This window comes from Cavia porcellus, unplaced genomic scaffold (assembly GCF_034190915.1).
Source record: "Cavia porcellus strain 051 isolate PalLab524CR breed Dunkin Hartley unplaced genomic scaffold, mCavPor4.1 scaffold_25, whole genome shotgun sequence".
Lineage (NCBI taxonomy): Eukaryota > Metazoa > Chordata > Mammalia > Rodentia > Caviidae > Cavia > Cavia porcellus.
This window is the reverse complement of record NW_026947508.1, coordinates 34,081,059-34,102,999: the sequence shown is the minus strand read 5'-3', so window position 1 is coordinate 34,102,999 and position 21,941 is coordinate 34,081,059. Positions and strand designations below refer to the sequence as shown.

Below are 21,941 nucleotides of genomic sequence, written 5' to 3'. Positions count from 1 at the left end.
TTAACACCTGGGCCGTTTTTAATGTACAGTGCTGAGGCATTAAGTGCGTGGCCTGGGAGTCCAGGGAAGCAGTATTGTGCTTTCTATCCGTATGAACTTGACTGCTGCAAGGTGTCATTTTGTGACTGCCCTGTTTCCCTTAGCATAATGCCTTCAAGGTCCACCCATGTCACAGCACAGATCAGAAATTCCTTCCCTTTTAAAGACCTGATAATACTCCACAGTATGACTAGATTTCCTTGGGTTTGTCTCATTATCCATGGACACATAAGTTGCTCCCACATTTTGGCTACCGTCAGTAACACTGCTGTGAATACACGTGTACAGTATCTGTTTAAGTTCTTGACTTCAGTGCTTTTGGTCACACTTAGAAGTAGAATTGCTGGATCATATGATATTTCTATGCTTATGGTGGATTTTGTTTTGTTTTTTGAGATAGGGTCTTGCTTTGTAGTTCAGGCTGGACTTGAACTCACTGTGCAGCCTAAGCTGGCCTTGAACTCATGGCTATCCTTGTGCCTCTGCCTCTCAAGAGCTGGGATTACAGGTGCGCACCATCACACCTGAATTTATATTTATGTTTTTGAGGAACCATCTGTTGTGTTCTGTAGCTGTCCCAAGTTACATCCCATTGGCAGTACTCAGGGTTCCAAATGCTCTATATCCTCATCAAGATTTGTTTATTTTATGTATTTTGATAACAGCCATCCTAAAGGGTGTAAGTTCTGATTTATATTTCCCTAGTGATTAGTAACACTGCACATATTTTCTTTCATGTGGCCATTTGTGTATCTTGTTTGAAGAAACGTCTCACAGCTTTTGCTGGTTTTTTGAGGTTTTGCTATTGTTGAATTCTAGGACATCATCATATGTAATAGATAGTGATCGCTTATCAAAGATATAACTTGCAAATATTTTCTCCCATTCTTTGGGTTGCCTTTTCATTCAATTGATAGTGTCCTTTAAGGAATGAAAGTTTTACATCTCAATGAAATCCAAATTTATTTCTTCTTTTCTTCTTTATATTTGGCGTTACTGGGTAATGAACCCTAGAACTCACACATGCTAGGCAAGAGCTCTACCACTGAGCTACATCTCCTGACTTTTTAATTTTTTACTTAGAGAAAAGATCTTGCTAAGATGCCCTGACTGGCCTCGAACTTGGAATCCTCTTCAGACTCGGAAGTAGCTGGGATTACTGGAGTCCACTATCATGCACAGTTCAAATTTATTTATATTCTTTTGTTGTCTATGCTTTAGTGTTTTATCTAAGAACCCATTTCTTCTTTTTTTTTAATTGGTATGGGGGATCAAACTCACAACCGTGTGCTTGCAAGGCAGGCGCTTATGCCACTGAGCCAAATCCTCAGGTCCCCTAAAAAATCATTTCAAAGATTCCTTTTGGTGAAAAGATTCCTTTCTCCATTGAATGGTCTTGGCATCCTCGCTGCCAATCATTTGATCAGAGATGATGTGCAGCTTTGTTTCTGGGCTGTCTGTTCTATTCCATTGACTTCACATTTTGTCTTTATGCCAGGATCACAATGTTTTGATCATTTGTATTTTTGTCTTAAATTTTGAAATCAGGTGTGAGACCTGCAAACTTGTTCTTTTGCAAGATCTTTCTGGTTATTCAGGGTCCCTTCCTTTTCATCTATCTGTTTGTTTTTATACCCTTGGCACCTACAACAGCTGGCACCCACTAAATATTTGCTGAATGAAAAATAAGCTATCTGTGTCATGTGCTAAATATTTGGGATCAATACCAATCAGTTTAGGCCCTTTCATTTAAGAGACAGTTTGAGACAAACAGACAGAGTGACCACTTGGTGGTACAAGGTCAGAGTGGGCAGAGAAGTGGGCAAGTGGGCTCTGGCAGAGCAGCTTCCCAGGGTCTGAATATTTGCCAGGTAGGAAATGGGACACAGCACCTTACATGGGACAAGGCACATGACTGGGCTAGGATTGGAAGGGCAGACAGTGCAAATGGGTCTGGAGCCCTCGTGTGGGGATTGGTCAGAGTGACTCCAGGACATGGCTCGAGCTCCACTTTTCCTGGGGCCCAGGACAGCCCAGACAGCCTGTTGCCTCCTTCTATCACAGAGCTGTGCTGGGCATCCAGGTCAGCTAACTCTGGAGTTCAGGATAGGCAGAGAATGAAGACCAAAAGATAAACCTCTTGTTTCAGTGGGAACCACAGGATTTGCTGAGGCACAAGGGGAAGATGTGAAGCAAGATCTTGGTGAGATGAGGTGGCGGCTAGTCCCCGTGAGTGATTACCACGCTCCATGACAGGACATGGCTCTGCAGTCTTCACAGTAACCAGTACTGTGGTCTCACAGTAACAGGTGGGTCCTGTTCCTGTTCACTGTCCCCCAATCTACCGAAGAAGAAATGAGCTATACCAAGGTGGAGAAACTTTCCCTGGAAACATCAGCTGCAGAGCTGGCACTGAATCCAGGTAGTGTGGAGGTCAAAGCCACAGATTTGCTTTTCTAGGCCTCTATGGCTCTAGAGGGAAGGAGGGAGACCCTCCTCCTTCCAGCTCATCATTCCTCAGGAGAAAAGGGATGTGGCCCTAGGTCCAGACAGTGAGAAGGTGCTGTGGGCATTATGCTCGGTGCCAATCCTGTCTGCAGAGCAGCGGGAACCTGATACCCACTCCTTCCTGCAGGGCAGAGAGCTTGGCTCTCATTTGGGAGTTTCACTGTCTTACTAGGGAGAAGCGGGGAAGCTGGGTTGGGCTTTTCCTGACAGCTTGGTTCATGCCATGGGAACCTGGGAAGTCCTCTTGCTGCTCTCAGTGCAGTGCCCATGGCTAAGGGTTTCTCTGGAGAGGAGCTGGGAGGTCCTCCAAGGAACCCCAGGAAGAAGAGGATTTGGGGGGCCTTGCTGCTGGATGTGCTGGCTCCCTGAAAGTCTACAAGAACCTGTTTTCTCCTTGTTCCCAGGGGATGTCTGACTCCCCAGCCCTCAAGCTGGCCAGTGCCTGCCCTGGCCTCTGCTGGGGAGCAAGCACACAGCAGGCATGCTGCTTTGCCCTCCAGGCCCGTGCCTCCCCTTCTCACTTCCTTCCCCTGGGAGGTGTGTGCCTACCCTTGGCTTAGGCTCTGGCAAGCCTGCCCAGTCCCCTGGCTGGCCGCCTGCTGGCCCCAAGCTGCCAGCCACCCTAGCCAGCAGGTCATAATGCCTCACTCTCAGCTTGGCTTTTCCCTGGCTCCCCCTGGCTCCTTTTGGCTCTTGGGTCCATCCTTGTCAACATGCTCCTGGGCACCTGCTGGCCTGGAACACCTGTCTAAGCCAAGCCTGTCTTCTGCCAGCTGCCGTGCCCTGATATACCACCCCTAGCTGGCAAGGCCTGTCTGTTCTCAGGCTGCATGCCACCCATGGTGACAGATAAGACCTGTCCACAGCACAGATTCAAAATTCTGTGTGGAGAGCAGGCTGTGTGCCTCCTTTGGTCTGATGACTTTGACTCTCTCACTTGGCCTTGGCTGACCCTACTTGTTCAGGAATCTGCCTAGAGGTTCTGACAGCTTCTGTCTCTTTTAAATCCTTTTCTTGATTCCTAGTTTCCTGGTACCCTTTCTTTTGAGCCACACTGTTATCTCTCTTTTTCACATTTTATTTTGAAACAACCAAACATACAGAAATGCCGAAAGTAGAAAGCTAATAGATCTTTCTCCTCTAAATTGTTTGAGAGTAAGTCATTCCTCAATTCTTCAATGTGTTTCTCCCACAGCCTAAATAATCCACACCAGTGCCCTCAGTGCCTTGGGCTCTGGTTTCCTGTGTTTGGTCTCCTTCCCATATGGGTGCTGTTTCCAACCTGCTTGGGTCGTGACACCCCTAATCAGGTCACCCTATTTTGTCTCTTAGACAAAGGAGCCCTCCAGGCCATTTGTCCCTTCCTTCCTTCCTGCCTAGTAATGTTCAGTAGGGGTGGGCAGAGGCTGACTTTCATCATTCTCAGGCAATGTTAATCCCTCCATGGGCCAGTTTCCTTACTAGCAAAATGGGGAATCTAAACCTAATGATTTTTAGGGACAATTTCAAAATAATAGCTACAGTGGCATTTTATTGGACAGATACTATGGGCCAAGCCCTAACAGTACTTTCAAAAAGTGGTTTGGTTAATCCTCTCACAAACCCGTAATTACAGTTGCCATCTCCATTTTAAAGGAGAGGAAACTAAGGCACAGGTAAGTTACTCAACATCAGCTGGCCATACTGAGAGATTCAGAATATCCACAAAGTCTGGCTCAGAGTTTCCCACTCTACTACAAGGCCCTTTGAGAGGGGTGTAGATTCCAGGGCTTTGCTGTGCCCTTGAAGAGGCAATCATATAAATAAATATTGGTAGCTCATGCAGAATGACAGATCAAGTTACTACGTGCCAGACACTGTCAGGGACCTACAGGCATCACTTCACTTAATCCTTGACAACTTGGAGAAGCAGACACTTTCATTTTCATTTTGTGGATGAAAGGCTGCGTTATCAAGAGGTGAGAGGATTTTCTACGCAATGGCAGAAGCAGGATTTGAACCCAGTCTGGCAGATGCCAAGGCTGTGTCCTCATCACCTACTGCTAAGCTGACAAATGTGCAGTGCACCCACAGGCAGGACCCACGGATGCCGCGAATAGGCTCTGGTGATGGGCACCGAGGCCAGGTAGAGGCACAGGCTGCAGGTGAGGGTTCTATGAATCTGATTCTATTTGATGTTTACGACATCCCTGAGAGGTACCTCCACCTCCAGGGTGGAGCAAGGTCACCCAGAATACCAAGGAAATGTTGGCTGAAGCCAGTGGCAAGCAAGTGTAGGGTGGCAGGGCACACTCAGAGGCTCCTGCACCTGTAGGAGAGCTGCAGACAGGCTGGGAAGCTGTCTGCATGGAAGGCATCAGTGCCCCGTGGGGCTGGTGTGGGTTCTCCTTTAGCTACACCCGAGTTGGGCAGGGTACCGCCTTTCCTACAGGCCCACACCATGGTCACAGTGTGGGCATGCTGTCTCCTCTTTCCTTTCTCTGCACATTTTTCTGTTCATTTTCTTAGCCGGTGGGGTCTGGGACTTCCTGAGAACTGGTATCCGCTTGACCTCTTGTCCTGTGGCTGGGTGTGGTCAGGTAAACTAAATTCAACTCTGGGTTCCCTGCAGATGCCACATTTTAGGTGAGGCATTCAACCCAGAAACTCTAAACCTTCAACCTTCACAGAAGGCCAGCTATTTCTCGGGGAGGGACAAGGGCTGGGAGCAGTGGTGTGGGCTCTGATCTCCCTCTCACCCCCGCTACATCTCCCAATGTTCAGGGTGGGGTTCTGCCATTCCCACAGCACTTCAATGGACAGAAGCTGAGCCGGTCCCACACATCACACTGCACTCAGCAGCGATGGTCCAGCCACACTGCGTGCTGATCGCTCACGAGAGTGAAGCTGTTCAGGAGTCCAGAGGCTGCACTGGCAAAGTCAGGATTCAAACCTCAGGCCCCCGACTCCAGGGCGCAAACCTTCCCCACACCCTCTTATTTCTTTTTTTTTTTTTTTTTTTTGTCTTTTTCATTTTTATCGGTACTGGGGATCGAACTCACGACCGCCTGCTTGCAAGGCAGGTGCTTATGCCGCTGAGCTAAATCCCCAGCCCCCTACACCCTCTTATTTCAAAGGAGGAAACTGTACCCTTCCAGGGGAAAATGAGGTGTGGAGTCTCCAGCTCCAGGGTCCGTAGCGCACCGCCTCCCTCTCACAATTCAAACAATGCCCAAGGCTGAAAAAGAAACTGCTTCCTGTGATTTGGTAAGGGACTCAGGGGGACCTATGCTTCACCCTGTTGCCAGGTTCTCCATCCTTGGGAACGTCCAACAATCCCCACATTTTCACTCTTCTTTTTTGTTTTTATTTTACAGCCTATGGATCAACACAGTTATAGGACTAAAGATTTTTCTCTCTCTTCTGATACGCGGTCCACCCAGAATCACCAAACACACACTCTGGCTTACAGATTACTTTTGCCTGGCGAAAGTCATAGTCATGCTGGTGGATGGAAGGAGGGAAGGAGGCAGCAAGAGGAAGGGAAGGAGGAAACAGTGAGGAAGACAGTGCTACTTTTGCCAAGCACTTCCTGTCTACCGGTAAGCCTGAGGCATCTCCTTTCTCCCCTCATTTTTCCTTTCTATGGTGAACTGGAGAGAAACAGAAGCCATGGAGAAGAAAAAACTAAAACTACAAAAACCAAAAAGCCACAAAAACCAGCTACCAATATTACTGGCCTTGGAGAGATAATATTCTATCAAATAAGGATGAAAAACTATTGAAAGAAACATTCAGAAGCAAAAGAGGTCTTGAAGACCAGAATGTGAGAGCATAAATGCAAAACCCAATAGAATGTCAGGAAGACAAAGATAAGGGCAGTACCTAGAGCATATGGCAAGACTCAAAGCTATGGAAAGAGCTGACAGAAAGGAGCAGAACTTAGAGAAACAAGTCAGGAGACGCAAGCTCTGAATGACAGGAGAAAGAGGGAGACGGCTCTGATAACCACACCTTCTTCCAAAAGCTTGCACTGCAGTCCCTAGGAGAGAAGGAGTGACAGAATTTGGGGGCATCAAGACAAAAGAGGACAAAACCCCAGTGTGACCCATAGACTGGACAATTCAATACATGTCTCAGCCCCCTGGCTCCACACCCAGAACTGCACACCTGTACTGCAGGGAGTGATCAGAGAGCCAGGCATGGGGGCTCAAGAAGAAGGCAGGATGCTGATGGCCTGGCTCACCAGAAAGAAAAGCAGGCCCACTCTCAGCTGGACACCCAGGACCAGTGCTCTCTCCAGCCCTGAGAACATACAAGGCTTTGCTTGGAACAGGCCCGGGAGCTGGCACAGGGGCAGCTCCTTTACAAATTACCTTTTCATTTTCATCTCTAACACCGACAGGCAGAATGGTCAGCAAGCGAGCAACCTTGGCTCCCGCCCCCAGATGCCTGCTTGCTGACAGAGCTCACCTGACTCCCCTTCCCCGTCTGACCTCAGCTGAAGGATGAGTCCTGACATCCCTGGCTTGGCCTGGACTGTTCTTGCTCCTCCTTGAGACTCAGAGCCTTCATCCTGCGGTCAGCTCCCAGGAGCAACTACCCCTTGCCCGAGTCCATCCCTGTCCACTGTGACCACGTCATTAGAGGAAGTGTCCTTCCTGTGATGAGCACTGCCCGGCACTGCCTGAGGGTCTGGCACTGTGGACATAGCAGTGAGCACAGCGCGGTTTCCTGCCCTCTCACGGTGCTGACACCCTAAGGAAAGAGATGGAAACACACTAACAAATACTTGGAGAAAAAGCAGGGAAGGGGCTAAGAAATGCTAGAGGATGATAAAAATTCACAGTGGGTGGTCCAGGAAGAGGTTGGTAAGGGTGACTGATGGAAGTGAAGGGAGCCTTAGCACACCCTAGGAAAAGTGATCTAGGCAGAGGGCAAAGGCCCTGAGATAGAACATGTCTCACTAAGAGCAGAAAGGCACTGGCTGGAGCACAGACAGAGGAGATAGCAAAGGTCAGGGAGGTGTAGGGCCATGCATGCAGGAGCATCAGGGTCTGGTGACATTTGACAGGACTGCCGGTTGTTACGCAGTGTGAAGAGTGGAAGCAGATTATACAGGGGCATTCAGACCATCCAGATGAGGCTTGGCTGAGGGGAGACAATGAGCAGATTCTGGACATAGTTCCCAGGTCAAGTTGATTGGATTTGCTAGTGGACAGGAGACAGAGTGGTTTTGGGGCTGAGCACCTGGAAAAATGGCATTGCCTTTGCGGAATTTCATCTTGCTTCCCTCCTTCCAAAGATGCCTCTTTTGCCCTCTTCCCACTTTGACGTTATTCAGAGGCAATGAGCAAGCGTGTGGTGATGCAGTCTGTGTCTCTGTCTTAGATATTTTATAACCTCCACACCACCATGCCTCAGGGAAGCAGGAGGAGATCCATTTTGACTTTTAATGATAATAGTATGAATGATTAGAGCTAAAAGTGATTACTGAGTGTCAAAGTGCCAAGGTCACCTGAAGTGCTTCAGAGTCACCTGAAGGCTACTCTTCATGCCTACCCAGCAGGCTTTACCGTGTTGCTATTTATTAAATTAAAAGCTTAATCATTTTGATCCCCAATGATGACATAGTGGCAATAAGTGTTTCCAAAGGCATAATTCAACATCTTTTTAACTCTGGAGTTCACAGCAAGAGTGGTTGGGGCACAGTGGGTCTTTAGGCTGGAAAACAGGCTATATTTCTAGAATCCAAGGACTAAAAAGGAACAGATTTGAGAAAAAGTATTACGGAAGAAAATAAACTTTAAATTTTTAAAGATTAAAACTGTTCTCCCCAATCTACTATTTCACAAAACACACACACACACACACACACACACACACACACACACACACACCCGTGCATGTGCATATGCTTAAAACTAAAGATGCCCTATGACCTAACATGCATTAGGTCACACAGCAGGCTTCTTAAGACTTGCATAGATATATTCAGCATTAGATATAAAAGCACGTGAGACAGAAGGGTACGACTACTAAAACACAATCTCTGCAAGTTGAGTAACACAGGATTAAGTAAATTTTAAAAATAATTTCCATGATAAATGTCAGAGATCCAAGTCACAACTGTCCTTGAGCATCCACTGTGCTGGGGACCAAGGATGAGTCCACTGGGTGTCCACGTGAGCTGTCATGCAAACAGATGGACTCAGGCACGGTGCTCAGGGGAGAGGTCTGAGCAGACAGGAGCATGGGATTTCTTAGCTCATCAGCGCTGCTGGGAAGATGCCCTGGGAGGGACTTGGAGGCAAAAGGATGACAGGGTTGAGAAAGGAAAGCTCTACATACCATGAGGAGGTGAAACAGGCCCCTCTTTTAACCTGTTGGAGTGGGGTACTGTGGCCTAGTCAGTGATGGAGAAAGTAATAGGATATGTGGTGATGATGTGTGAAGCCACTGAGGTGGGTGACGCCGGCAAGGGGGGACACTCAGGGCAAGAAGTGAGTCCTCTGTCAGGCAAAGGGGCTGCCATCACACCAAGCCTGCTGACCCTCCCTCCTCTGCCCAACAGCTGTCTGAGCCTTCTAGGCCTGGCCTTGCAACCCTGGGAGGCTCTCCAGTCGCTCCAGGCTCAGACATCCATCTTTGTAGTGCTCCTCAGCCCTGACTATCCCCACCTCAGCACGAGGCCTTATGCTGTTATCTTGGGGTTCCCCAGAAGGGCAGGACAGCAGTGTGCCCCACTGGGATCCTTGTATCTTTTGGTTCAGAGCACTGATAGGTACTAACTAAACAGATCTTCTGTGATGGGTTGACTAGTTGATCTATTGCTGGAAGGAAGGTCAAGGAAGTGAGGACAGAGGCTGATCAGAGAGAGAATGTGTGTCTGTGAGGATGTTGGACCACACAGTATTTACTCTTTCATCTCTGGCTTAGTGATTTATTATGGCTAACTGGGTTTTAACATGGACACATCTGGAAAACACTGTTGAACAAAACTAGCAGGTTACAGATGCACACTCAACAGACTCAGACGTTTCAGGTTCTCCCAAGCATAAGTAGACTGTAGCTATGGACCGGACTTAGGTAGGCCCTGCGACTTGCTGCAGTGGTGGACAGGAACAGAAGTCCTCAGGCAGGAGTGTTAGGAGCCGGCACACAATGCACCCTTTGTCCCTTTTTTCTTTTTTGGCCCGTACTGGCCTGGATCCCCCTGTGAACCCAATGAACACCCCTACTGAACACCCTTCTCCAGAATGTACAAGAGTGAAAAATACATGTTCACTGTGTTACCAATGAAAAGAGGAACCGAGTCTGAGGCAGAGCCTGTCCTGACTGCAGACAGTGGGCCTGCAGGGTGGTTTTGGGGTGGGGGACATTTGGTCACTTGAGTAGAACAGGTGATTACATGGTTGGTAGAATGGATGGTGAATATTCCAGCTCCATTCATAAAATGCCAGAAGCACCCCTGATATGTGACAAGTAAACACAAATTCCCTCTCGCCCTGACATTTGTATATACTTCTGGGGCAAATCCAGCCTGAAGAGAATCAAGAAGGAAAAGGAATCACCAGAAGTGAGGGTAGGAGGCAGAGTAGGTGCCAGAGTGGGACAGCTGCCTGGAGGACAGAGGTCCTCGTGGGCAACAGGACGTACACTTCCATGTGTCCAGGTCGGCATGACAAGTGAGAAGAGTCAGGATCACAATTCCCACAGCTGATGGAGCAGAATGAGGGTCCCCAATCAGAGACAAGGCCATCAACATCTCCTCCCTGAGCTCCTGTGAATTTCCACAGGCCTCACAGGGTCCTGACTTCACAAAGGCGTTTCAACATCCCCCTCACAGATGAAGACGCTGAGCAGTGAAGGGGTCGGACAGAGGCAGGTAGGACCTTCCAAGGGGAGGGTGATTCTGAAACAGTAGATGGGACTAAGTGACAGCTGCATGGGACGTGGAGGTTGGGGACCACTGCCAGGCTGCATCAAGAAAAGGGACTCAAGTGCAAAAGCAGAGATGTCCAGCAGGCCTCTGGGCAGGGAGAGGGGTCTGCCTGTTGCCTGTTTAGAGCCTCAGGCTTCCCCAGTGACATGGGCAGCAGGAGGAGGTCTCTGGGAAGCAGGCTTCCAGGCTGGAGGTGCCTGTCTCTTCACGTAGTCACAGAATGCCTTGAGAGGCCAGCTCCGGGTCATCAGCCAACACAGCCCCTCAGAGGCCCAAAAACAGTCCCCGGCACAAGTGGAAGGAGGGCACATTACCAGGCACATCAGTCCTAGGTTCCAGTCTTCATCGCCTTTGAGTACCCAACAGCATGAGAACACAGAGACACACGAGGGCGCTCTAACCAAACAGCAGGAGTAGAAAACAGCCATCCCATTGAGAGAGGGTTAGCATGCTGAACTTTGGGCTAGTGTTCCTCCACGGAGGCACTCCTGGCACTTTGCAAAGCATGCTTCAGGGATATTTGCGGCCCCTGACTCCCTTCTCATCATTGATTACTGAGCCCCATCCCCAGTCCCTCTGCTCACAACTGGTGGCCTTGAGAGGTATAGCAGTCTCTACTCTCCCCTCCCAACCTCGCAGAGGACTCTGGCGCTTCCCACTTTAACCTCGTGCATTGACACCCTCGTGCATTGACACCCTTGTGCCTTAACACCTGCAGGGTGCTGCAGAATCAGAGTGACAGTGCTCCCACGTGACGTGACGAGCCGGGTTGGCTGAGGCTCACGGCGTTATGGTCCTTAGGAGGCCAGTTTTCCTCCACATCTTTATTCCCCAGGACTGTGTGGGACCAGGGACTATCCTGATCACACCAGAGACACAGACACAGAACCCCGAGACAGACTCTGCCACAGACACCCCAGAACCCAGGAGCAAACACAGAACACAGCGGGCACAGAACACTCCCACAAAACATGTCCAAAGCAAGGCACTCTCTACAGCCCCATGGCTTCACAAAGCGGTGAGTTCTAAAATGTGCAGATTGTGAGGTTTCCAAAAACAAGCACCAAAGGCAAATACCAAGGATGATGTTCAAAATACTCTGCAGCTGTGAGCCAGAGCCTGGCTATGTGTAAATAGGTGGTATGTGCCCACGAGCTCTGGGCCCCGCCAGCATCTCAGGGGCAGAGTCTGAGCCCTGGTGGGAAACATGGCAGAGGGCTGCATGGACAGGAAAGAGGTGACGCCTGCGGAACATGCATCAAAGGAACTGGTAGTGTAGACAGAGCTAGGAGGCGGGCAAAGAACCCGGCTGAGGGCGTGAGCAAGTTCAGTGCTGCAGGAAGACCAGAGCCCTCCAGGTCTTCCATAAACACCCAGCCAGCATCACATATTCCCACAGGCATTCTCCAACAGAGGCAGCCTTCAAGTCTCCAGAGGGTGGCGCACTAGGGTACCTGTAGGCACAGCCCTGCTGTGAGATGCTCGCAGTCTGCTGGCAGGCACCAGGAACTCTCATCCAAGGGAAGCAGACTGGAAACCAGTGAGTCTTACCCTCCTTCGAAGATTTTGATCCTCGCCGGCTCCGCTCTCTTGGAGGTGGGAGCGTCTTCCTCTGGCTTCCCTTGCTTCTCTTCTTCCTTCTCCGCTCTAGCTACCTCTTTCTGGCCTTCTGGGGAAACCAGTGACGGGAGATGCACCTGGCCCACCGCAGGGATGACAAAATCATTGGCGGTTAAGTTTGCATTCTCAACTAGGGGGGTCTTAATGGTGGTCTCCTTTTTGAAGCCCCGCTCCCCAGATCTCTGCCCCTGAGAAAGTGCTATCAGCCTCAAATGACAGAACCCAGAGAGGTAGTTTCCTCCATGCTGGGACTCTGGCCCAATCTTTCAGGATCACCTTTCCTCAGGAGATGGATTTGGTCTTGGTCTTTTGCACTAGTCTGGGAAATCCTGGGAATAGGTCCTTATCTTGCTCTCCTTGGTCAGCTAGGTACCCAAAACAGGGCCTGCTTTAGCAAAGATGCTTAAAGATATTGAACGAATAACCCAGACACACACCTGTAATCCCAGAACTCTGAAAGCCTGAAGCAAGAGGACCAGAAGTTTGAGCCCAATCTGGGTGACTTACTGATTTAGTGAGACTTCATCTCAAAAATAATAAATTAAGAAAAGGGCTGTATATGCAGATGCAATGAAAATACCTTAGACTCTATCTCCAGTACCAAAAAGTTTTTTTTTTGGAACTAATAGAGCCTCTACTGTGTTTTTGAACTGGTCCAATTCTCATTGATACATCAAAATGCCAAGGTCACCCAGCAAGATAAGGGCAGAGCTGGGAGCAGAGCACAGGTCTCCTGTTTCCAGGACCCCAGTTCTCCTATGCTAGTGCCAATGGCTTAGAGCCCACCAGGCACCCACCCCCACCCTGGGTCAGACCCAGAGAGGCTATGAAGGCTCTGGGCTGTTGCTCCTAAGGTTCATTCTATTTTCAGAGCTGTGAACCTCAAAGAGACCTGACTCCACGCAGAGAGTTGACACTGACCTGGTGCCTCCCACTATCCCAAGAACATTCCCTCTACTACTTCCAGGGACAGCAGGGAGTGGGCACACCTTGTGAAGGGGACAGTGATACTATGCTAGGGGCTGCGGTCAGTGGGGTTGAGGAAAAAGGCACCTGGCTGGGAACCAAGAGTCTCAGTTCCAGCACCAGATAGGCTGCTGCACGCTGAACTGCCCTTGAGTGGGTTACTTCACCTCTTCAGCATTTGGAGTGTGATGGTTTAGAGTATCTTAAAGGTTCATTCTAGGGCCAACTTTTGTGTCCAAGTTACCTTCATGTAATTTCTTAAGAATGGAAAGTCAATAATGGAAACCAAACAAGACTCTAAGATGGTTCCTTGGCAAAAGACAGTGGACGAAAGCCTGGGTTTCTGGAGTGTGCCATTTCCACTCTCTCCTGGCCTACAACCTAGCCAGTCCACACGGTGACAGGCTGTCACAGGTCAAAGGATGGCTTCTCCTTCATGACTTGCTGTGACATCTGGACCAAGCTGTGGAGGTCCAGCTTTGTCCATTGCTTTGCTGGCAATGGATCATTCTACCAGGAAACATAGTGTTGCAATTGACTGGGGGACTTGAGATCCATTTTGACTTTTAATGATAATAGTATGAATGATTAGAGCTAAAAGTGATTACTGAGTGTCAAAGTGCCAACAATGGGTAATTATGCATATTTTAAGTCATTTTATTTTCTCCCTACTCTTATGAAATAAGGATTATTACTATCCCTTTTTACAGATGAAAAAAGATACAGAGAGGTTGAATAACTGACCCAACATCATACAGCTTCTAAAGCAAGGTAGTTGGATTCAGATTTGGGCAACTTGGACTTGGATTCTCATTCTAAACCTTTTTTTGACAATGATATGATTGTCAAAATGATCCCCACGGAAAGAAGAGGGAGAAACTGAAGGAAAAGACTGTGGCTATAAAATGCAATCTTACACAAACCTGGGTTTCTCTAGAGCTTATACAAAGATAAAATACTTAGGTTCTAATTCAGATATGATAGGGTCACCTAGACTTGCACAAAGGTGACTAGGAAAAAATTCAAAATGCTAAGAAAAATCAAAGAACATTTTCATAACTGACAGCAAATGAAAGCCATAGAATAGAGAACTCCTTAAAGCATGATCTAAAGATAGATTGTGCTTATAGAAAGTGGTAAGCTTCTTTGCTCCCTGCTGGAGATATGCGAGCAGAGGCCAGAGAAACAGGTGCAATTGTACAAAGTTCTCAACTTGTAGACCATGCAGTTACATTAACGCTCTAGTGTGGTGCACTTTGGTAGGAAACCAAACTGAATATTCTAAGAGCCCCTTTTAGGAAAGCAGCATTATAAACAAATGTTGGTCAAATCTAATGAAGCCGAGTGACACTTTCTTTTCCTTAAATGTCTCACACCAGTCTTCATTAGGGATGAGAGGGAGTCTCGGTTGTGTGAAAGAGTTTGGAGTGAGATGTAATTTTGAATCCAATCTCTGCCACTGACTGTGTGGCTTTATGAAAGTTACATAACATCTCTGTACTCTGATTTCTTTATCCACAAAATGGGTGATTTGCATCCTAACTTTCAAGATGATTGTGAGGATGAAAGTAAGGTTTTGTATCACACCTTAAACATGGTAGGTGTCCCAAAAGTTTTAAGTAGGAATAGAACTATAATAGCATCTTAGCAGGAGCATCCTTAGCTAGGAAGAGATAAGAGAGAGCAAGCAAATCAGTGCAATGTTTATTGCAAAAATGAAAATCTTGTTCAGGGATGTTGACAAAGACATCTAAAAAATAAATTTGGAAAACAGTTCTTTGAAGAATATTCAACTGAGCTAAGGATAAACCCAGTGTACAACATTCACTCAGTGATAACAGAGGAAAGAGATGTAGGAAGTTTACAGATCACAGGCTTCCTGATTGACTACAATGCAAATTTAGTTTAGGGAATTTATTTTTGATTTGGTCAAAGCAGCTGGTTGGCAGGTACACTAATGGACATCTTTAAATTTGCAATCATCTTTCTTCAAATAATCAGAAGGAAAATAGACTCTTTAGAGTCAGGTAGATCTGGGTTCAATTTCAGGTGTGTAAATATTTGTGATTGTCCTTGACTTCTCTCAGTCTCTGGCCCTTAGTTCCCCATCTATACAACGCAGAATGTAATGCTGTCTCACAGGTGAAAGTGAGCATGGGTTGGACTTGATGCCCAGTACAGGGCCTGGCACAGGGAGGCTGCTAACAAAAAGACCTATTGCTATTCCACAACTGCCAGGTCAGCACAACACATTATGGCCTGAAGTCTCAGAGTATGGAGGTGTCTTCTGTCTAACACAAATCTAGAATGATTGAATTTTAAGTTTATTGAGCATAATGGACCAGTTCATTTAATAACTTCTGATATAGCCAGGAATAAATATGAGTCCTTAGTGAGGGCCTAATACTATTCCAGAGCACAGATGGGTCCAACAGGGAGTAATATTTGTCCCTATAGATAAAGAAAGATGTTGAAACTTGAATCCTATTTGCCATCTTACTCAAAAAAGAAGTGATTGTGTCAAATTCTAGGATGTCTGGAAATGGGACAATATTAAATGATACTAGAAAATGGAAACAGCCTAGATAGGGAATTAAAAAAGAGGAAAAAACTAATAAGACAAGGGAGAGCCATAAAATAAAGGATGTATAGAAAGTTCTATAGTTGCTATAGGCAGCCCCATCAACCAAGGTTTCCAACTCTTGTCTTTTAGAGAATCATTTTTTCTTTGCTGATACTGTATCTTTGATTTTATATGGAACTTCATGACAAAGCAGAATCAATTTATAGGGATGTATCTATTCCAGTAGTGTGAGGGGCACACTGATAAAGAAACTCAAACATATTTCCTTGTAAAGTGACCAGTCACAGTTGCAAGAGAGAAAATCTGCCCCCTCCTTGAAGACAGTGTGGCTTTAAAAGCTCAGCAAGAAATTCTGACAACTGGTGATGAGACAAACAACATTGAACTTACCTCTGTCATGCGGGGCTTGCGGGAGCTCGATGGCACAAGCCTTCCTGTCTCAGGATGCGGAGCTGTAGCCATGGTGTATGTCTCTTTGCTCACCTTCTGCTTAGACCTCAGGAGGGACAAAGCAGCTTTAGTGGAAACCCCTGGAAGGTTGGGGTTGTACAAACTTATGCACCAACCAGCGTAAACAGAGGACCTCCTATCTGCATGCTGGATGTGATTTGGCTTAATGTAGTTTAAATAGCACCAACTGACATTAGTGGTCGTGTGGAGGCTGGGGAACTGCAGTACCTTCTTTGAGTCCGTACCTTCTTGCAACTTGGCTGGTCTGGGGGACAGAGGCAGAGAGCTGGGAGGTACAAGGGGAGGAAGGTCCAGTTGTTCCTTGGAATCTTCTTTCTTCACACTCAGTGGGGGCAACCCTCTTCGGTGAGGTTTGCCAGGTGGCTGAGCATACTCCTTCAAAGCTTCTGAGCTTGGGGCTGTCCCATGGGGCAATGTGGGCTGAGAGAGGGTAGGAATCTCCTTTGGATCAGTCGGATCCAAGGACAAGTTGGACGGTGTTTCCAGGTCCCTCCTACCTTGGCCCTGGCTTCCCAGGTGGGATTTCTCTGTCCTCTTCTCATCATCTGTACTGGTCAGCACTACGCTGCAAGGTTTCACGAGTTCAAGCTTGTCATCTGCCTGGGAGGCCTCTTCCTCCTTCACCCTTTTTTGCTGCTGGGTTTCCATGGTAAGCTCAAGGCTGCCAGCTGGTGAAAGGACTCGCTTGCTTCCTCCTGCCGTTGATGAACTTTCCTCCAAGCTTGAGACACCTTCTGATGACAGAGACATACCTTTCCTCTCAGGCAACGTCACAGGCACTCTCAGGTATGGAGTCTGGAAACCTCTGCTTTGCTCTTCACTTAACCCAGATGGTCCAGGTCCTGCCTCATACATATCTGACCTACACACAGTCAACCCCTTGGATAGAGGCTCCTCACTCTTGGAAAGAGGTGCACTGGTTGAACTGCATTGGGATTGTGTGACCAAGATCTGAGAAAGGGTGGTGTACATTGCAGTCCCATAGGATGGCATGTTGGTCTGAATGCGGACGGGCACAACCAGGGACTCCATGGCATCTGGACAGGTGGGCAGGGCCAGTGGTAGGGCTGATGTGGGTGCTGAGGAGCTGGCTGAAGGAGCTGTGGGTGGCAACTGCATGCTGCTGCTGTGGCCTGTGCTGCAGGAGGGGCCAGGAGATCCTGTTGCCAGTGGGGCCAGGCTGGTTTTGACTGGGGGCAGATGACTTTCCACATCACTGGGGAGCTGTAGTGCAAACTGGGATTGCAGAGGGAGGAAGAAGCCAGAAGAGAGTGCTGAGGAGGCAGGATATGGCACAGGGAGAAAGGAAGGGGGCTGCCGGAAGGGGATACTGGCAGGGTGGGGCAGCAGCTGGGGGAGATGAAGCTGGCCTGGGTGCAGAACAGTGGGTTGGAGAGGAAGCGGTGGGGCCTGGAATAAGGAGGGAGGGAGAGGGGGCATGGAGTATGGGGAGGAGAGGAGACTAGGCATGGCCTGTGTGGAGAAGAATTCCGAAGACTGTCCTGGCTCTTGCTGCAAGAGGTGCTGGAAAGAGAAGAGGGAAACAGGTGGGGGCAAGTATGGTTTGTCCTGCAGGGGGAGCTGGGCAACAGGGTGGTGGAGCACCTGCGGAGCTTCTGTGTAGGGTGGAGTGGACCCCAGTGGGGGCCTGTCTTGCACCTGGCTCTTGCCTCCTAGGTACCCACTGTGCAAGGTGGCTGCTGAGGAGATCCTGGGCAACAAGCTTTTGGTGGAAGGTTTGCTGGATGAGGGCTGGGGTTCTTCAGTGTCCTGTCTTCCCTTGGGGGTGGCCTCTGATTCAGTTTCTGGAGGCCTGCTCAGAGAGGCCTGTCTCACCAAAAAGCATTTTCTTCTTTCTGGCAGGGCCACTGGGGCTAGGGGAGCTGCTGGGGCTGGGGCAGAAGGGCCTGTCAAGGACAAACTGCCATAGTCAAAGGATTTGCTGCGTGTTTCAGTCATGTGAGCAGAATGGGAAATGTTGGGGCTCTGCTCTGATGCTGACCTCCGCATCTCCCGAGCATGTGGGTGGTGGCTGGGGACAGTCAGCATGTGGGTGCCCAAGGGCTTGGGGCGTATGTCAGACGAGGGCCCGGTGGCCTCCACTTTTCCGTGCTCATCTCTGTCAAATGAGGCTGAGCGACTGGACCCACTTAGAGAGATACTGCTTTCCTGGCTTGGGCTTCGAGACAGAGGTACAGATGACTCGAAGCTAGACTCCCCTGAGGACTGGGCCATCTCTGCCAGGCGCAGCCGCTTCTTCTTGGGTGGTAGCTTCTCAGCAGGGAGTTGGGCAAGTGTCTGGCTGCGCTGGGGCCACTGGAACTCCTCTGTCTTCTCTGGTTCCTTTGGGGGTGGCTCGGGCTCTGTATCAGGACGATCAGGCTCTTCAGTCACCAAGATCTCAGGGACCTGGATGTTGGGCTGGCGGACCAACCTGGGCTGCAGGGAGTGAGCTGAGCGTCCTTGTGGGGCAGAAGGTGGGGATGAAAACTGGGCCAGAGTCTTGTCTTCCACTTCCAGGCCACTGGGCTGCTCAAGAGGGTCAGATTTCTCAAAGGAGCTGGTGTGCTGGATGACAGATATTTCTTTGGACGTTGTTCTCCTCTCCTTCCCTGATTCTGCCCCAGACCCTGGCTTGAGAGTCCTTGGCTGGAAGCCCGTGGGTCCCTCCAAGGAGGGCACTGATTTACCTGGTTCTGCTGGTGACTTGGTGGACTCTAGGGGAAGGTTCCGAGCAGTGTCAGATGGCCCAGGGCTGCCAAATTGACTTTTTGTAGACTCAAAAGCAGGCGGCTCTTCCTCATCCCCAAGACTCTTTTCTTTCCTTCTCTTCCTTAGTGGAGTGAGCTCCAAGGTGGTCCCCAGTTTATAGTGCATCATCTGGGACCATGGCTCATGTTCTGCCTGACTCTTCTCTGTTTCTGGAGTTGCATGAGTACCTACAGAGAGCGGCTTTGCAATTTGGAGCTCTGAGCAGTAGTACTTTTTATGCGCTTCATAATTATCCCTTTTCTTGTACCGAGCACCGCAGATGGTACATTCATAGATCGCCCCTTTCATTTTCAACCCTTTCTTGGACTTTTTGGTGAGTTCACTTTCCTTGGGTTCCAGATCGTCAGACGGCTTGGAGGCTGTGTCTTTGCTACTTGGTCCAGGTTCCTCGGCACTGTACTCACTTCCCAAAGGCAGTTCAATGGCTGGCTGGCGCTTCAGCATCCGGGGGTGGGAGGTAAACACTGGACTGCTGTGGCTAGGGGCCTCGGAATCAGGGATGTGGTCATCGAAAGAGTAGCTACCACGGAAGGTGTGGTGTGGGGTGCTGATGGTACAAGTGGCCGAAGGCATTGAGTGGCTTCTCAGGAGAGGAACAGGGGTGGTTGTGGTGGGTGGGTGCTGGAGGCTCAGCAGTGACTGCTCTGGCTTTGTCTTCTCACCATGGGATGACAAGGGCTCCCGGTAGAGGCTGGATTTGGGGGACTCCATGCTGCTGCGCCTGGTCAGGGAGCTCCTCCTTGGTTTCACACTGTCAATCTCGCTGGTGTCAACCACGGCCTCATTGATGGTGATGAGCTTTGTGATGTGCTCAATCACCTGGGTCCGGGGTACAGACAAAGGTACCAGGCTGGGCTTGTCTTCAGTGGACAGGGGCAGAAGTGGCTGGGTGGAGGTGGCCGTCAGCATGGCGGTTCGCTGCCCAATCCTCCCACACTTGCCGAAGATGATCTCTGCATAGGACTTAGCATTGGTGTTTGGGGGGCTGACCTGCTGCTCGGCACTCTCAGAGCGTGAGAAATACCCAGATTCGGTGCTGCCTTTGCTGCCTGGGCTCAGAAACGCCTGTTCATCAATCACCTTCTTTCGCTCACTTAGGCGGAGAGCCAGCTTCTGCTTAATTGTATGGGTGTCTTCAGGTTTATGGCTCAGGGGATGCTCGGATGAGGGTTCTGCAAATGGAGTGGGGTCCTCGAGTGATGGCGCAGTGCTGGATTGGGACAGAGAACAGCGTTCATGGCTGGAACCATGGCTCCCCGAGCTGTATACACCACTGGAAAGGAGTGGGTGCTTAGGCCTTGGGGAGAGCTCTGCAGTGGGACCGGATGTGGTGCTGATTTCCTCTTCAGAGTCTGTGCTTTCTCCCTCAGTGGGCTCCTCAAACTCCTCCCCAGGGATCCTCTCCATTTCCAGCCCTGGGGGATACATCTCACTGCCCACTCCTGAGGCCAGGCCAGCTTTGATCCGGTGAGCATGGGACTTCCTGTGCTTGTAGAGGTTGCTCTTGGTCTTGAAGGAGAAGCCACAGGGGCCGCAGGGGTAGGGTCTCTCACCAGTGTGTGAGCGGATGTGCTTCTGGAGCACACTGGGTTTGGCGCAGGGCCGGCTGCAGTACTGGCATATGTACTTGCCCGGCTTCTGGGGTTTCCGTTCCTTCTTGTGTGCCTCTTCAGTAGGCTTCAGGGAGACCTGGGATGGACGGGGCACAAAGACCTTGGGGATGCCAGGCAGGTCCTCAGGAGGAAGGATGGAGGTGTGAGAAGAGAGGAGCTGGCTCTGTGGGTGAAGCCCAGGGGCCACAAAGGAGCCTGAGGGTCCAGGTCTCATGGGGTCGACCAGCTGCCACGTGGACCCCTCGAGGAGATGCTCAGGTTTGCCGGGTGACATGAATGCTGGTGTCAGAGGGTGCTGTGGAAGCTGCGAGATGTGGACGGAGGCTTCGATGGGAGGCCTCTTGGGGGCCTTCTGCTGCTGGCCCATCTTCTCCTGAGAGCCTTCCCTAAGAACTGATGAGGGGCCCGGGAAGGGCTGCGGGGCTAGGAGCTCCTGGGGGGTGCTCTCCTGGGTGGCAGCTGTGCTGCTGCCTGGGTATGGGATGCTGGAAGAAACACTGGTCTGAATGGCCTCGCCTTTGGTCAGCCGCTTCCGGGGACTTCCCTCTGCCTTCTTGATGCCCTTGACACTTTGTTCAGGATCCATGACCTTCACAGAAACTTCAGATGCTACTCAGGGAGGTTTGGGGCAGGCTGCATTTACAAATAATCCTCGTGTCCCAGGGAGGTGTCTGGTTTTGGCCACATTGGTCAAGAGCCGTGGAAGTCAAGGCCAAGACAGCTTTGGGATTTTTTTTTGCAAGTGTCACTGGCTGCAAGGAGACTCAGAGCAGGTCATCAGAGTCTGAGCTATTCATATTGGTGAGGCATGGCCCTCTACTCTGCAGACAGAAGGCACGCCAGCATTGCCTGCTGGGATGTCTGCCGTGAAAATGTCATGGAGGATGTCAATATTGCCATTGTACTGTTTCAGTTGGCAGTGGCAAGTGGCTCCCACAAGTCCCCTGTGTGCTATGCAAAAGGCTGAAAGTTGGAGACCTCTGTGTCCATGGCCCAGTCATCCCTGGTCCTTGCCCAAGATATATTACACTGGGTCCAGGGGTGGCTCGGTCCTGGTCTCTTCTTCTCTTTAGTTGTATGTTGGAGATCAACGGCCTCGGAGGAGAAATCACGCTCTTCTATGGGGCAAAAGTGCACACACAGAAATACACACAGAGGAGAAGAGTTATTGTGACATGTCAGAGCCTGGGCAGCTCATATTCAATATTAAAGCCAGCTAGCTGAGACTTCTAAAAGGTTGAAACTCAACCAGACCTTTCCCTAGCTTCATGTCCCAAGTGCTGCCCACCCCTCCCTCACCACCTCTGCATTAAAGTCCATGTGTTTCTGATACTTGGTTGTGTGGGGTGTTGGTGGCAGCAGGCAAAGCAGGTTCTGGGAAATGCAGGGCTGTCAGGTGGAGGCTTGGGTTCCCACTTCTGCTGGGTGGTGCATTCCAAGTGAG

The 21,941-nt window shown here is 49.6% G+C and overlaps 1 protein-coding gene across 5 annotated transcripts in view; it reads right to left on the bottom strand.

The window, feature by feature from the left end:
• The window catches only part of Hivep3 (HIVEP zinc finger 3), a 433,036-nt gene that overhangs the window by 31,985 nt on the left and 379,110 nt on the right, over positions 1–21,941 (bottom strand). For all 5 annotated transcript variants that reach the window (XM_063236192.1, XM_063236193.1, XM_013154430.3 and 2 more), the window contains 2 exons: positions 16,032–21,615; positions 12,023–12,168 (listed from right to left, as the gene is read on the bottom strand). In XM_063236192.1, the coding sequence (XP_063092262.1) occupies positions 12,023–12,168; positions 16,032–21,083 (5,198 nt within the window). In that variant the 5' untranslated portion in view covers positions 21,084–21,615. The remainder of the gene's footprint in view (positions 1–12,022; positions 12,169–16,031; positions 21,616–21,941) is intronic.